This window comes from Macrotis lagotis, chromosome 1 (assembly GCF_037893015.1).
Source record: "Macrotis lagotis isolate mMagLag1 chromosome 1, bilby.v1.9.chrom.fasta, whole genome shotgun sequence".
NCBI lineage: Eukaryota > Metazoa > Chordata > Mammalia > Peramelemorphia > Peramelidae > Macrotis > Macrotis lagotis.
The window spans coordinates 298,378,200-298,395,224 of NC_133658.1; the positions used below are offsets into that span (position 1 = coordinate 298,378,200).

General features: G+C 40.4%; 1 protein-coding gene across 1 annotated transcript in view; it reads left to right on the plus strand.

Annotated features, from left to right (window-relative positions):
• Nucleotides 1-7,245: 7,245 nt before the first annotated feature.
• PLLP (plasmolipin) overlaps nt 7,246-17,025 on the plus strand; it is a 36,762-nt gene continuing 26,982 nt past the window's right edge. Inside the window, exon 1 of the mRNA XM_074211252.1 lies at nt 7,246-7,435. Within this exon, the coding sequence (XP_074067353.1) occupies nt 7,289-7,435 (147 nt within the window). The 5' untranslated portion in view covers nt 7,246-7,288. The remainder of the gene's footprint in view (nt 7,436-17,025) is intronic.

Below are 17,025 nucleotides of genomic sequence, written 5' to 3' on the forward strand. Positions count from 1 at the left end.
ACATCTGGAACAGAAAATAGCAGCAAGTGGTTATGGGAAAAGAGCAGAGTCCAGCAGGCAGATTAGAGACATCCCATCAGTTAAGCCTCTGAACCTCCTTGGATATGGGCTCAGAAGGCACCCAACTCACCAGTTAGATGCTCTAAGGATCTGAGCAGGGATCAGAAAACAGTACTAGTTCAGAAGACATGATTTCTAGGTCACTGCTATATACCTCAGTAACTCCATGACCTTATCTGTGTGCAGACTTGCTGCCTTGGTACAATAAAACAATATAGATAACAGAGCTTTCCAGTTCTGTGTACAATCCTCTTTTGCTACTCTATTTTGTATATAGAACAGTTCATTGTATTTATTGGGTTTTATACAGAATGAAAGTAAAATAAAATTAGGAACCCCTTTAATTTGTCTCACATCCTTTGCTCTTCTTATCCATTTCTTTCCAACCATAACTCTTCCTTAGAGAATCTACTTGAAAGACTTTTTTTGCTGTTCATGCATGGCATGTCCTTGATTGTGTCTTTGCTATCACTTCTTACCAGAAAATCCTACAAGTAGGTTAATTAAAAAGCACATTGATTTGCTAAACACTGTGTCATAACCCAAAGGGAAAAACTGACCCACTTGCCAGAAATTAGAAGACAAGTTCTCCCTCTACCCCACCCCACAACCGAGTTTAGAGATAACTCAATTCCAGGGCATAAACAATGATTTTGAAAAAAAAATTCAATGTACTGAATTTAGAACAATAAGGTTTTTTTTAAAGTTTACCCTACCTTTTTTACCTTAATGAAAGTTTGTTGTAATATTCTTTAAAAATCATTATCATCAAAATAATTAAAAGTTTTAAAAAAGCACTATAGAAATGCTTACTCTCTTCCTTTCCCCTCCACGATGTCCCAGACAACAGTGTAAGACTCTAAGATGCAAAGCAATTGTCAGTTTGCATTGGTACAGATTGCTCACAAGTTTCCTACAACAATGAAATCATAGGTCCTGAAAAAAGAGAGGAGAGATAGAGACAGAGAGAGAGAGAGAGAGAGAGAGAGAGAGAGAGAGAGAGAGAGAGAGAGAGAGAGAGAGATGGATATACAATCTAGTTGGGGAGACAGGACAGGTACATAAAAGCCATCAATGAAGATAAATATCGTTAAGTTTTTCATACTGCTAGTGATTGATTCATATAACCAGGAGTTAAATAAATTGATGGTATATAAGAAGGAATTGAGAGACCTCAGGACAAAGATTCTAAGTTACCATGTGTGACAAGGAGAGCTAAAGAAGGTGATCAGAGCAAATATTTTTCTTAATGCTGAGCATTTTTATTTGATTAAAAGAATTATCTCTGAAGTCTTTGCTTAGAAGTAGGAGACAACAATAAATGTTAAATTAGTTATAGCTTTTGAATCAAAGATTTTAGAGTTTTAATAGAGGAAATTCAAACACTGAGTCAAGTAGTTTTCCAATTTCTGTCAAAATTTTCAAATAAAAAAGAAGTCCCCATAAGCATCAAAATATTTATATTTATATACATAGCAAAGAATTAGAAACACAGTAGATGCCAAAATTGGGAAGTGGCTAAACAAATTGTGGTATAGAAATAAAATGGAATACTATTGTATTATAAGAAATGACAAATGTAAATAATACAGAGAAGCATGGAAAGATCTATATGCATTGATGCAGTGAAATAAGCAGGGCCACAGTGGCTACAATAATGTAAATGGAAAGAACAATGACACACTAAAATATCAAAAATAAATGTAGGGGGTGGCTAGGTGGTACAGTGGATAGAGCACCTGCCCTGGAGTCAGGAGTACCTGAGTTCAAATCTGACCTCAGACACTTAATAATTACCTAGTTTGTGTGGTCTTGGGCAAGTCACTTAACCCCATTGCCTTGCAAAAACTAAAAAAATAAAGTAAATGTAACCCAATTGTAAAGATCAAACAAAACTAAAATGAAGAGAAATGAAAGGACACCTCCAACTTCCTCTTCTTGAAAGTCAATTGTTCACAGGTGTTAAATATTGCATAGGATTTTGAACTTTTTCAATGATCAGCTGTGATGATTTTTTTTCTCTCAAAATGCTATTTGTTATATGGGATGGTTCTTTGAGATGGGAAGGGGGAAGATATTTAGAATAATTATGATGAAGTAAGAAAAGGAAATTATCAAATGAAAATTTATTTTAAAAAAGAACTGAAAAGTTTTTTCAAGTCAGTAATCAACAAGTTATTACTAGTCTTCTGTACAATGCTTATATTGTCTGACTTGAGAGACACATACACACCTAAATAATTATATTGCAAACAGGAATAACTATCATTTCTTAACTCATTCAACAATTACTTATTAAGGACCTACTATGTGCAGGATCATGTGTTGTTCTCTAAAGGAGATCAGATACAAAAATCAAATAAGACAATGTTTGTTACTTTATGGAGTTTGCATACTATCAAGAAATACATATATATATATATATATATATATACACACCACATACACATAAATGAGTATATGTATGTGTGTGTATATATTTTTGTGTTTAGGTAATAAGTATGCTCTGGCTCATGCTCCCAGGCTTACTCAGCAATTTTCCTCAAGGTTCTAGGACACACTGTCTTGTTAGACTGCATCTCTTTTCTCTGCCATTGAACCACCAGCAGCCTTGTTCCCTCCATTTGGTAGGGTCCTATGATTAACATTTCTGATCCATTTGATCACTTAATATCAATAAGCTTTTTAAATGGAATATTTAATTATAGATATAGCAAGAACAAATATAAATATCTCTCACAATAACTCTAGGGCATAATCTCCCCTAGATCATCTTGGTCTCTGGGAAGTAGTTTCATAAGTTACTTCAATTTATATATAAACTGGTTCCCCCAAGTTTACCTGATGGTGATGAGTCTGAGGATTAGTTTTTGTTGGCACAGGCCTCTCTACTACTAGCAATTCAGTATCAATTGCAGGACTGGTAGCAACACCTGTCTTGGATTTCAGCGACTACATTCCTGTGGCGCTCCCTTCAATGATCCTATGCCTAGAGGTGAGAAGAATGAACAAAAAGACCAAGGGGTTTCCATTTCTTGGAGACCATATTACCTCAAAAGAAGACAGTCCTTCTTCTATGGCATAGTCTTTCACTAGATGCTATTACAACACCAGAACAATTGAAGACAAAGAGACAAAGAGATAGCAGCATTTGGCTGTGACCCTATTGAAGATTATGATAATTTCATCTATACAATCAAAGAGGTGCCTTTCAAATATATAGTTGGTCAACTCAAACATGCATGTAGTCTTTTCAATAAACTTCTCTCACATATTAACCCTGATTGTCTTTGTATCCAGGGCCATCTCCAGTCATCCTGATTCATATCTAGTCATTGGACCCAGATGACTCTGGAGGAGAAAATGAGGCTGGTGATTTAGTTCAACTCCCCTCATTCAAATTCAATTCATGTGTTTATCATGGCATCACCTCCCCTGATGTCAGTCTTCTTCAAAAATGAAGGACAAAAAAAAAAAAATGAAGGACAAACATTATGATTCTCCCAGATGCAACTCCCTAGCACTCTCTGAGTGGAGACATTCCCTCTGTGCCCTAGTGTCTCCTACTTTAGGCATCATTATCATCTGAGGCACTCTGCATTTGTGCCAGATCTTTATTACACACAAACTATTCATAGGACCCAGTTAGTCCAATCCCCTAACTTTTCAGATGAGATTACTGAAATTTTACGCCAAGTTACACAACTGGAATTTCAACCCATGTTTTCTGTCTACAAATCAATTTATCTACTACATGGTAATGGAAAGCAAAAGAAGTTTAAAATTGTTTTTGTATAGTCTCAAGAAGGAAAGATCTTTATCAGTTGCTGTGGGATATGTAGTAGTATGGGAATGTGTGTTGGGAGAAGCAGTGGGTATCAGGGAAGGTTCCTGGAGGAGGGAATATTTTGAATTGGGACTTGGATTTCAAAAGGCAGAGATGAAGTTATAATTTGCAACTGGGAGAGTATTTCAGGTATAAAGATCAAACCTGTACCAAGATATGGAGTGAAAAAGCAATGAATGTCTATGACCAAGTGCTAACAGTATAGTTTGGATAATGTTCACTTTCAAAAAAAAAAAGAAAAGAAAAACCCTTGGCTTGTAATTTCATCCAGGTAGGAAATTCTGAATGTGGAAACTGCCTCCACCAATGCAAATGGGGAAATCATCATTATTTATATAATCTAGCTCCATCAAGGTTCAGTTGAGGAGGGACAGCCTTGAACTACACATGCAAAGGAAGATATGGTTCCTGATTGGCATAAAGAATGCTGAGCATATTATTAGGTTTACTGAGTTTGAGACAGTTTCAGAGATATAAGGGGAAGAGAACCTGCAAGCTGATGGTAGAGAAAGACTCTGGAATGATGGACCTATGTGGGAAGCCATTCCCTTCATGCCCCAGACTTGCTTCAAGTTCTGGAAACTTTTGAGAATGGACTTCCTTTAAGTGAGATCATTCCCTCTCTCCTTGGTTGAACTGAGACCTTACCTCCTATCCAGCTTAAAAAAAAACAAACCTCATTCATTCTTGTTATTTTGGGTATTTTCAAATCTGTATAACTTCCCCAAATTCTGTTCCCTGTTTTGCATGGATAAATGGTGGTTACTTGCTGTCAGCCATTAGTGGTGGTCTTTTGTGTAGCTAACACTTGATGGGGAAGGGTTAAGAGGGTGAACATTAGCCAATGGCTACCCACTCACTTAAGAGTAAACAAGGAAAAAACTTTCCTTTGGTCCCCAAACTCTTAGCATTAGGCTAGAGATATTTGAGGGCAGCAGAGAAATATAATTTTAGCTTATTAACTTGGTAGAGAAATTATCCAGCTTTGGCTATCTCAGATCAGCCCCTCCACATAAGATATTACTCAGCTGTAAAATTATATGCATAGATTGTCTAACTATATAAATGTAGCTTAAAGGTAGAATAGATAGTTTTGATCTTAGGTCTATCCAATCCTCTGGGGAATTAGAGAAAAGTAATCACACTAACTGGGGAGGAGTGAGGGGCAGGTAAGATTTTGATGAACTAAAGGTGGGTGATATCCTCTTGTCTCCCAGAGGGCATGGGACTAGAATTATACCTATCTACCACCTTTCAAATAATTCTGGTTTAGGGGTATGAGTCGAGAAGGAAACCTTTCTAGATCACTCTTAAGTAGGAAGGTAGCCATTAACTGAACTATTTCCCCATCAAGGACTAGTTACATAAAAGATCATCACAGAGAGCTAACAGCAAGTAAACCAGTTTATCCCAAGCAAAACAGAGAACAGAATTTGGGAAAATATAAAAGAGATACAAGAGTAAATGAGTTCTTTAATATTTTTAATAATATTTTAAAATTTTCTTCCTGATAGCATGTCAAAACAATTTTTATTGTTCACTTTTACAAGATTTTGAATTCTTGGTTTTTCTCCCTCTCTCCCTAAAATGATAGGCAATTTGATATAGGTTATATATGTGCAATTATATAAAGCATATTTCCATATTGGTTACAGTTGTAAAGGAAGAAACATCAAAAGGGAAAAAATACACACATAAATAAACTAAGTGAAAAAAGTATGCTTTGATCTGCATCCAATTCTTTATCTGAATGTGGATAGTATTTTCCATCATGGATTCTTTATATTTGTCATTGGGTTGTTGAGAAGAGCTAAGTAATTCACAGTTGATCACATAGTGTTGCTGATACTGTGTATAATATTTTCCTGGTTCTGCTAATTTCACTTTACATCAGTTCTAAATGAGCTCTTTAGTTGGACCAGGGGTAGGATCTCAGATCAATCAAGGAGAGAGGTAATGATCCCACTTAGAAGAGATTTATTCTCAACAATTTCTAGAACCTGAAGTGAGTCCAGGGGTATGAAGGCTATAACTTCCCACGCATGTTCACCATTCCAAAATCTTTCTCTCTCAATCACCTCCTTGGAGGTTCTCTTTTGCCATGTATCTTTGAAGTCTGTCTCAAACAAATCCAGCAACCCTCATACAAGTTCATTTTGTCATGCTCTATGCTAATCAGGAGCCCTATCTCCTTTTGCATGTATAATTCAAGGTTGTTCCTCCTCAACCCCACGTCTTATGAGTTACATAAATAACAGAAGATTTCCCCATCTGCATTGGTGGAGGCAGTTTTTCACATTCAAAACTTTCCACTTGGTTGAATTACAACCCCCCCCCCAATTTTTTTTAAGGGGATATTACCCAAGCTATACTGTTCGAATTTGGTCATAGACATTCAGTGCTTGAAATAGGAAGTGGGTTATTTCAGGACTGTCCTAAAACTGGCCCTTCAGATTGAGGAGTATTAGACATATATGTTCCAGGACTGCTCTTAATAAAAATTTAATAATTGTTCTGAAGCTGTGCAGAGGCCTGAGACACAAAATAAAGTCTGGAGGTTATTTGTGGGCTCATTTAACAGATTTCATACTGTAAAGTCGATGTCCTTGTCCTCCAATAAATTCCCTATGTAGAATCTCCCCAAGGTGCCCAGTCTTTCCCCAAGTTTTCTAACTTCGTTATTTCTCTCTGACTGACTACAAGACTTGTTCTCTTGGTAGGTGCATGTGAATGGAGGACGTGTAACAGGTGAAATGTCTGTCTCTGGACACTGAAGAGAGGGGGTACCATCACATTCCCTTCAACATTTCTTGATTCCCTCCTGTGGAAGATACTTTGTTGGGTGTAGGCGGTACTAAACGATGAATAAGTAGCAAGGGGTCCGCATGCGAGAAGTTTGCGTGCTCAACGGATTTGCAGCTTAATCTTTCACCTCCGGTGGACTCCCTAGTCCAGGTAACGCCCCGTCCTCTGGCCTCAGCTCTCCCCATCTGATTTTCTCCTTGGCCGGAGTTTCCACGAAGAAATCCTGACTCAGAGACTCCCCACCGGAGATCTCCAAGAGCAAAAAAAAAAACAACCTAGGAAAGAGTTAAGGGGGAAGGCGGTGCCAGGGAACTCCAAGCATCAGCGGGCACCTGTACATCTCTCCCTCCCCTCCCGTCCCCTCCCCTGGCGCCTCCCAGATCCGCCAGCGGAGCGTGGGGCGGCGCCGTCGGAGCTCCGTGCGCCCCGGGGGACGAGCGCGGAGCGGGCCAGTCCCTCCGGGAGAGCCCTGCCTCAGCGCGCTGCCTGGCCGGGACGCGCAGCCCGGGGCGCAGGCCGAGCCTCGCTCCCCGCATTCTCCGCCCCGGGCTTGGGGGCTGCAGGGCAGCCGGACCCATGGCCGACTTTCCATCCAAAGTCAGCACCCAGACCAGCACCCCGGCGCAGGCCGGCGTCCGCTCCTCGCTGCCGCCGCTGGGCACTCTGCGGCCGGACCTCGGCTTCCTCCGCTCTCTCGTGGGCGCCCTGATGGTGCTGGAGATCGTGAGTTCCAGCCTCGGCGCCCGGAGGGGCCCGCTGGCTGGGGGGGGGGGGGCGTCCCAAGAATATGGGATCCCTTCCCCGGTGGTGGGGGGTTTGCACCTCGGAGACGGCGACTGCAGTCCCGGGGAGGGGGCTAAAGGGGGCCATTCCTGTTCACCTGGCACACTCACACCCTCTGTCTCTCTATCTCTGTCTTTGTCTGTCTCTCTGTCTCTGTCTCTTTCTCTCTCTGTCTCTGTTTCTCTCTCTCTGTCTCTCTTAATCTCTCTCTCTCTGTCTCTGTTTCTCTCTGTCTGTCTCTGTTTCTCTCTCTGTCTCTGTCTGTCTCTCTGTCTCTGTTTTTCTGTCTCTCTTTCTCTCTGTCTGTTTCTCTCTCTGTCTCCCTGTCTCTGTCTTTGTCTGTCTGTTTCTGTCCTTCTGTCTCTCTGTCTGTCTCTGCCTCTCTGTTTCTGTCTCTTTCTCTTTCTCTGTCTCTGTTTCTCTCGCTCTCTCTGTCTGTTTCTCTCTCTCTCTCTTTCTCTCTGTCTCTGTTTCTCTGTCTCTGTCTCTCTTTCTCTCTGTCTCTGTTTCTCTCTCTCTCTGTCTCTCTCTCTCTCTCTGTCAAGGATCTTGTATGGCTTGCATATAGCAGATTCTACACTTCCCCTACCTTTTACAGGACTCTAGTGCATCACTGCCCACCTTTAATAAAGCTTACTCCTTTTGCTTTCTTCTTGGCCACACCTTGGTCTTACCCCAGCCCCCCCAAAAGAGGAGTATGTTCTATTTCCTCCAACCACACACCTCAAATTGTTCCTTGCCCAAGAGATGTTTTTGCCTAAGGGAGAGGCAACCTAGGGTTTTTTTTTTTTCCTTGTGAATCTATGGTGCTGGGTTCTTCCTGGTTGAAAAGTTAGGCTTGGCTGGTCCCTAGAGCCCCAGGTTGGTGTGATCCAAGGCTTCAGCAGAGGACCTGAAGTTGACCTTCAATTTGTCTCACTTGTTTACAGTTAGGGGGCTTTTGTGTCTTTAAGAGAGATGGTCCATGTTATAGTCTGGGGAGTGCTTATATAACTTTAATACACACTCACCCTTAAACCCTTTCCACATATTTCCAGAGTGTGTGTGCAAGTTAGATAACCACCCTCAAAGGATCTTTAGAGAGGATATCAGCATTGGGTGGAATGTTGAACTAGATGACCTGGGAAAGACCTCATAAGACCCATTCCAGCTCTAAGACTGTGTGTGGTCCTACATTGAAGCATAGAAAGGCCTGCTCTTGGAAATTAGTAGCTTTCAGATGTGGACTTTACCTCTTCTGTTTTACAAGCCAATGAACATTAGAGGTTCTTACTGACAAAATATAGAACAATTTAGGGATTTGCTTCAAATATAATCCACCCCACCCTCTCTGCAAACTAGCCCTTAATGATGAATTGAAAGAGTGTTATTGAGGACCAGAGAGCTGCCTAAGAACCAAGAAGACCTGGGGTTCAAGTTCTCTTTGTGTGACTAGTCACTAGGATACTTCTTAGAACTCTTAGCAAGTCTCAGACTTATCTCAGTTAAGGTGACAACTTGCAATGGGAGAAAAAGTTTTCTCAATACCAAGCTCCATAGATCAGTAAAATCAGAGGTCCAGTTCTTCTCCATAGGATGGACTAACTTCCTTCATTAATATAAGAGGATTTATTGCTGCTCTGTGGTGATGGGTGAAAACACAGATGCAGTCTCTCTCCTTGTCAATGCCTTGATAATAAAGATAACTAATCCCCTGGCTCCTTTGCCAGTGTGTGCTTTCTGAGCATTCTGGTTACAAGGGAGCAAGTGATAGAGGAATGAATGAATGTGTTCTAACTTGTATTCTAGCACTAGCATGATATTCTTAGGTATGCTTTAGAACTATAATTCTCTGGGTCTCTGAATAAAATGTTCTGCCGATGAAGTGATAAGCATGAACTCTGTTCATTACTTTCTCTTCACCAGCCAGGGAGGTTGAGTTTTGCTGATATAAAGGGGCTCAAGAATATAGCTTTAAGAAAATTTTGACCAAACCATCAATAAGGTATGGACACAGAGCATTGAACAGGATGGAGCAGAGGGAGATAACAATACCTTGTACCTGTGTAGAGTTTTAAAACTTTCTAAGGTAAATCATGTGATATAGCAGTCTTGTGAGGTAACCAGGGCAGATACCAGTTTCTCCTTTTCCAGATGAAAAAGTCAGAGAACTGAAATAACTTATCCTAGGGCTCATAACTAATTTGGTTGCAGTCTAGAATTTAAATTTAGTGGAAAGACTGGATTTGGAGTTAGATGATCTAAGTTCCAATCTTTGTTTTCCTACTTACTGCCTCAGAGGTCAGTTCTCTCCTCTGTAAAATGAGTGGGATGGACTCAGTAGTCTCTAAATTCTATGATCTTATCTCAAATTTTAATCTGGAGAAGAAAAAAATTTTATGGAGGAAATAATCACTGTTTTCCAGTATTTGTAAAACTATCATCAAAAAAGAAGATTAGACCTGTTCAGAAAAGTCAGAGCAGAAAAGGGGGGTTGCAAAAGGGTTGGTTTCAGCTCCACTAAGCAAAGACTTTCTAAAAATTAGAGCTGAATAAAAGAGAAATGGGTGGTCAAATGGGTTCCCATACTCCAAAGTTTTCAAGTAGAGGTCTGGATTCCCCTTGTAGGGGACATCCCTTCAGGTATGAATTGGACCAAATGGTCCCTAAGATCCCTTTGGATTTCAAGATTCTGTAATTCTGTCTCCTGGTTATCTATTGCAACCCTTTTAACAAGACTATGTTGTTGCCTATTCTTATAGACATGGAGCTTCCTGATCTCTAATTCCTCTGTGGGTAGTAGGGTGGGTGTTATGAGGAATTCTGTCTTTGAGCCTTCTCTCTTAGAAAAGGGGAGGGGAAGAGTAGATAGGAGATGGGTAGAACCACAATTTTCTAGGTAGGCTTACCATGGGAGGGAGACAGGGAGGCAGGTATGGGAAGCAGGAGATGACACATGAAACTATCTGATACCTGAAGTTACTGATGATAAGTGGCTCATTATTCTGTTCTGACTTATTTTCAATAGGGGCAGACATAGCAGGAGTAGTCTAGTTGATGCTTCCAAAGAAGACAAATCTGCATCAGTGTTGAAGTGGCACCTCTTGCTTCTCAGGTCTTTTCTTTTTTTCATTATTTCCTGAGGTTGGTGGTAGTGTAGTCATACAAATTGTCCAGGTTGAAAAATCAAGGCAAAAACTCTGGCTGACATCCAAGAGTATCCTAGTTCAGTGTTGGTACCTCCAACTTTCTTGATCATCCCATCAATGGGAAGCAGAGAATAGGTTCTTCTTGGAGAGGTGACAGTTCATTCTGGAGGAGTCAGGAAGGACTATCCTACAACTCTGGGATTTTCTCTATCCTTCTTCCAATCCAGGGTCTGATAGTGATGATGGTGGTGATGATCTGAGTACTTAAGCTTTATTCCAAAAGCTAATTATTAATGATTTTTGGCCAATACATAATTTTGAATGATCAAGGTTTCTATTCATGTTAGCTGTCCAAATTCCTCAATCTGGCATTAGAGGACCTTCACAATATAGATCAAATCTGCATCTCTCCAGCTAAATGAACTCTTCACCAATCAAGTAGGACTGTTTGCTGTCCACCACACATTCATTGTGCATTTCTGCCATTGTCCACTGTTCCCTACTGACCTTAACCTTAACCTTTAAGTTGCCCCAATTAGGCCTAATTCCTCTCTGAAGTCTACCCTGATCTTCCTGCCTCTTTTCATCTTCTGCCCTATTTTTAGCAATGATCACTACTGCCTTGTGTTGTCATTAACTTCTGTATGGATGTCTCTACAGTTAACGAACTGTAAGGTATAGCCATAAAGCAATAAGACTGCCTTAATTTTTTAGTCAACAGACCAGGACTTTGAATGGATTTCACCTTGGGAACTATCTGTATTCTGGAGAGTCATTGAGTCTTGGACCAGGGGTTGAGGAACCTAGGTCCTAGTTTTATTTTGCTGGGTTTTTTGATTTTGTTTTGGTTTTTGGTTTTTGCAAGGCAATGTGTTAAGTGACTTGCCCATGGTCACACAGCTAGTGTCTGTGTGTCTGAGGCTGGATTTGAACTCAGGTCCTCTTGACTCCAGGGCCTGTGCTCTATCCACTGCACCATCTAGCTGCCCCAATTTTGCTATTTATTAAACTTAGATCCTTGGAAAAATCATTTCAGGTCTGCAGCCTTTTTCTTCTTTGATCAGACACTGTAGGAATAACAATCTCTGCTCTGGATTGTGTTGGTGCTTGACTGAAAGACCCATGGAAGAGGAAACTTCTATTTCTAGGACTCTTCTTTGTGAATTGCCTAAAACAGATGATTTTTAACCTCCTAGGGAGCTGAGGAAGGGTTATGTGTGGGGGGGCACAAAATTTTGGGGGTAGATTTTTGGAAATAGTCAAAAGCATGGAGAAAATAGTTGAATTAAATATCTCAACTGGGTACTAGCCTCTTCATTCAAAAAATGAGGTGACTGAAGAAATCAGATGGATTCTCCTATTGGGCTCCTAAAATAGCCTTTCCCAAAGAGGAATTAGTTGGAAAGTGTTTTGGACCATGGGAGCAGTTTAGAAATAAGTGTATAGCCTCCCAAGGTGACTAACTACCTTGAAGGATATCTTATTCTCTTGAAAGTAAGAATTTCTGGTCTGTTGACTAAAACATCAGTCTTATGACTCTATTGTGATAAGGTAGGGTGGGTCTTTCTCCCTGGGATCTGGACAAGAAATTTGACCCAAGCCCCAGGCAAGATTTGAAAATTGTGCCTTCCACATGTGACCTTCCACAGGAAGCTTTGAATATTCCAGGTCACATTTTATTTTATTTGTCTCAAAATAAATTGCTATATGCCATGAAGAATGGGATTATCTGTTATCTAAAAATATAAAAGTGACTTAGTTTTTAAAAATCATGCAAAAAAAAAAAAGACTGTGCCCTAGCCTCTGTGTACTGTTCTATGGGCAGCCAAAACTCTGAGGGTTCCCTTCATCTAGTCTTGACGTCTACTTTGAATACTTCACAGTATTGCCTGACTGGGTGGATGACTAATCCTACCTGCAGTCTGCAGCATGGGCATGTGCTAGGCTGATCTGTACTCCGGTTGTCACTGGCTCCCACTGATTGTGCAGGGTAATACCTGTATGAATCTGGTATCATGTTTAAATCTTACCCAGCCCAGGTATGGCATGGAAGGCAGGGCCAACATTCATTCCACTTAGAGCCAGAAGTTCAAGTTTTTTCTTGGTCTTGCTGCATCTTTTGAAAGGCTCAGGGAGAAAAACTTTTGCTATCACTTGGAATGTGAGCCTGTGTTCCTTCTGAAAGAGAAAAAAATCTCACTGTCAAGGAGTACCATGATTCTCCATGGCCTAATAAAATAGGTTTATTGTTCAGTGTCTTTGTTACAATTTTGTGTTCAAAGAAGTCCCATTTTTAATAATCCATGAAGAATATTGTGAATGAAGATTTCTAAATGTGAGCTGGACTTCCCCAGCTCTGGAATCACCACATTTGCTGCCCCTGATTTTTATGAGGTTAGAGATGAGATAGGAAAAGCTTAGCAACTACCCTAGGGCTGATAACCTAAGAAAGGTTGCAGGAGGAAAGCCCTTGCCTAAGGTCAATTGCTATTTACTGCTTGTGAAATTTCTGAGAAATCGTTTCCTTTCTCTGGACCTCAGTTTCCTCCTTTGTAAAAGAATGGGGTTGAATTGATCTGTAAGGTCTTTCCTATCTCTGGCATTCTGGGATTTGGCTAAAGGAATTCCAAATCTGTGCCCCCGCCCCCATCCAGTAGGCAGTTGTCCCCTAGAGAAGGTATGTCCCCTTAAGTGTTTATGGAGACTCCCTGGAGAATAGAAGAGGACAATTTATCTCTCCTTGATTAAGAGAGAAGCCAGACCTGGAGTTTGGTGTGTGCATGTGCATATTTGTATGTATGTGTGCATCTAAGGCATCTTGCCCCACTGCCATCGCCACTGGTAAAGGGACCAATAGATTCAAACCTCAGGTCTAGTAATTCAAGACCTAAACTAATCTGTATCAGTCCTATGGTCAGAAATGAGATGCTGAGGCCTGGTTCTGAAAAACAAAAGACTGGTTTATTGAGTGCTAATATTGAATTGCATAGAGGGTCAATGTTAAGAGTCAAAAAATCTGCTTCAACTTTCTCTTGACACTCAGGGTTGTGAGACTAAGAGGAAGGTACTAAACTGTCAGAATTCCAGACAATGGAGGGATGCAATAGAGCATATTAGAAAGAGTGTTGGACTTTAAATGAGAGGATCTGAATTTGAACAATAGCTCTGCCACTTACTGGTGTGACTTTGGGCAAAGTCACTTTATTTTCCCTGGACCTCAGTTTCATCTACAAAATGAAGGGATTGGATTAGAAGGACCTAGTCCCTATATCTATGACCATGGGATACTTTAAGTAGACTTAAAGTCTACTCTTTAAGACTAGAAATTACAAGATTTGCTGGTCTCTATCAAAAGATTTTGGGGGCACCCAAATGCAGGTACAAATTAGGTTGGAAACAAAATCTTCAGTTCTTTACATCTTCTGCCTCTTTTCCTGTACTGTGCCATGATGATCTAAGGAAGCAGAAGAAGATATTTGGTAATGAGGACCATTATGTATTTTCACAAGTCAGGCCAAAGAGCTAGTAAGGATCCTTTTTCTTAGCTAGGCTGGCCCTGGGACAGCAGGTACAGGTCTATGTCACTGGTCTATGTAGAAGCCTCTTTGGCTGATAGAGCTCATTAAGGCTTTCCCTTTAATGCTGCAGTTAACTCCAGACCATGAACCTGGATCTTGATAGCTTTGGAGTCACATGATCTCTTTCTTTCAAACAAAAGAACACAAAGCATGTTTGACATGAAGTGGGTAGACTAAGTTGAATTTATGGGCAAATAAATGTTTGTCCTGAACCCCAGGTTTCACAGGAAGGAGAACTCAGTTATCCCAAGTCCCAGATTAGCAGAGTAAGGACCCAACCCAGGTCTACTGGCTTTGAAACTTGACTTGGAAGAGTATGAGGGTTCCATCTCATAGTTCTGTTTTCCTTGGTTACTCTCCAGGCAAATCAAGCCTTGAGGAGTTGTCAGGACAGCTCATTGGAACCAACCTCCAATCGGAAATGTCAAGGAAGGCAAAAAAAAAAAACCCCACACTCATTTTTTTTGTTTGTTTATTGAAAGGAGACCATTTGAGATCCAGGAATGGGGAAGTCAGTAATGCCTTCTCATCATTGAGCAGTGCCATGTGTTTGCAGGTATCTGTCTCATTAGTTAGGGGGATGGGCTTGGGAAGGAGAGCAGGTTGCAGGGTGATAACAGCTCTGTATAGAACAGCTCCCACACTGCACAGTTTTCTTGTTTATTTATTTATTTTTAATTTTACAATTTTCCCCCCAACCTTGCTTTCCTCCCCCTACCTCTCACAGAAGGAAGTCTGATAGTCTTTATGTTTCCATGCTACACATTAATCTGATAGTCTTTATGTTTCCATGCTATACATTAATCAAAATTGAAATGTGTTGAGAGAAAAATCATATTCTTAAGGAAAAAATAAAATAAAGGATATCAAAATTCCATAATACATAAGATAACTTTTTTTAAATTGAAGGTAGTAGTCTTTGTAGTGGTCTTTGTTTAAATTCCACAGTTCTTTCTCTATTCTTCATTGCAGTTATCCTAAAATTGTCCCTGATTATTGCACTGATGAAATGAGCAAGTCCATCAAGGTTGATCATCATCCCCATATAGCTGTTAGGGTGTACAATGTTCTTCTGGTTCTATTCATGTCACTCAGCATCAGTTCAAGCAAATCCTTCCATGCTTCCCTGAATTCCCATCCCTCCTGGTTTTTAATAGAACAGCAGTGTTCTATAACATTACATATACCACAATTTGTTCAGCCATTCCCCAATTGATGGACAGTCACTCAATTTCCAGTTCTTTGGCACCACAAACAGGGCTGCTATGAATATTTTCATACAAGTAATGTTTTAACCCTTTTTCATCATCTCTTCAGGGTATAGACCTAGTAGTGGTATTGCTGGATCAAAGGGTATGCACATTTTTGTTGCCCTTTGGGCGTAATTCCAAATTGCTCTCCAGAAAGGTTGGATGAGTTCACAGCTCCACCAACAATGTGTTAATGTCTCAGATTTCCCACATCCCTTCCAACATTGATCATTGTCCTTTCTGGTCATATTGGCCAATCTGAGAGGTATGAGGTGGTATCTCAGAGATGCTTTAATTTGCATTTCTCTAATCAGTAATGATTTAGAGCAATTTTTCATATGACTATGGATGGCTTTGATTTCCTCATCTGCAAATTACCTCTGCATATCCTTTGACGACTTGTCAATTGGGGAATGACTTGTTTTTTTTTAAATTGTTTCCCAATTTACTACATTTCTTTTGATCTTGGTTACAGTGGTTTTGTTTACTGCACAGTACTCTTTACTTGGAGTGTACAGCAGGGGAAATTCCAACTACAGTGCAGACAGTAGAAAAAAAATATGATCTTTTATGTCTGTATTAAAGATTGAATCTATTTGATGATAACAGCTTAAGGCTCTATTGGCTTGCAAAGTCCTTTCCAGACAAGGACCCTCTTAGCACCATGGAATTCAAAGGTGGACTTAGAGATAATCTTGTCCCAAACTCTCATTTTATAGATAAGTTATAAATTGAAGCTGTCCAGGGAGAGGAAGCAGTGTATTAATCTTCTCTATTTTACAGGTGAGGGAACTGAAGTTTAGACACATTATGTGACTTGTCTAGGGACCCAGAATTAAGTGTGAGATTCACATCTGGATTTTCTGACTCTAGGTCTAATCCTTTATCTAATGACAACAGGCTTCCCCTCCAACTCTCGGCAGGAAGGAAATAAGTCACATTTGACCCTGGAGGAAACTGAGACTCAAAGAGATGAAACTATTTGTTAAAAGACACACAGCAAGATCAATAGTGAAGCTATAACTAGAACTCTGGTCTCAGTGGATTTTTTTCCCAGAAGCCACCTTACTCTTGGTTCCCTCTTGCTTTGCTTATTATAAGATGGTTCTTGTTGTCCAAACCCACTCCTACCTAGACCCTACCCCAAGTTCAGCCTGAGACTTTACCACCATTTCCCAGCTTCTTCCTCTCTAAACTTGACTTGTCAGTGAAAAGGGGCTGTTGTTTTTCTAAGGCTGAGGCAGTTAAAGACCGCCTCTGTGTCCCCTGCCCCTTTGTAATCCTCCAAACAATGTCTTTTCTTTTCCATAAAGGCCCTTTCACCACCCCCAAGAAGTGAAAGGCAGAGGTGGAGGCTGGACTTGGCAAGACCACATTCTGGTATTACCACAGACAAACACTGAGGGCACAGCTGTGGGTCCTAGTTCCCAATGTGCCTCATGCTTCAAATTGTAGAGGGATAGATGAGGGAAGAATTTCTTTTGATCGCTGGGAATGAAAGGAAAGGGCAAAGTAGCCTCAAGGAGGAAAGAGTTGTTCATCATTTTAAGCTTTGGTTTCCTTATATATGGAGT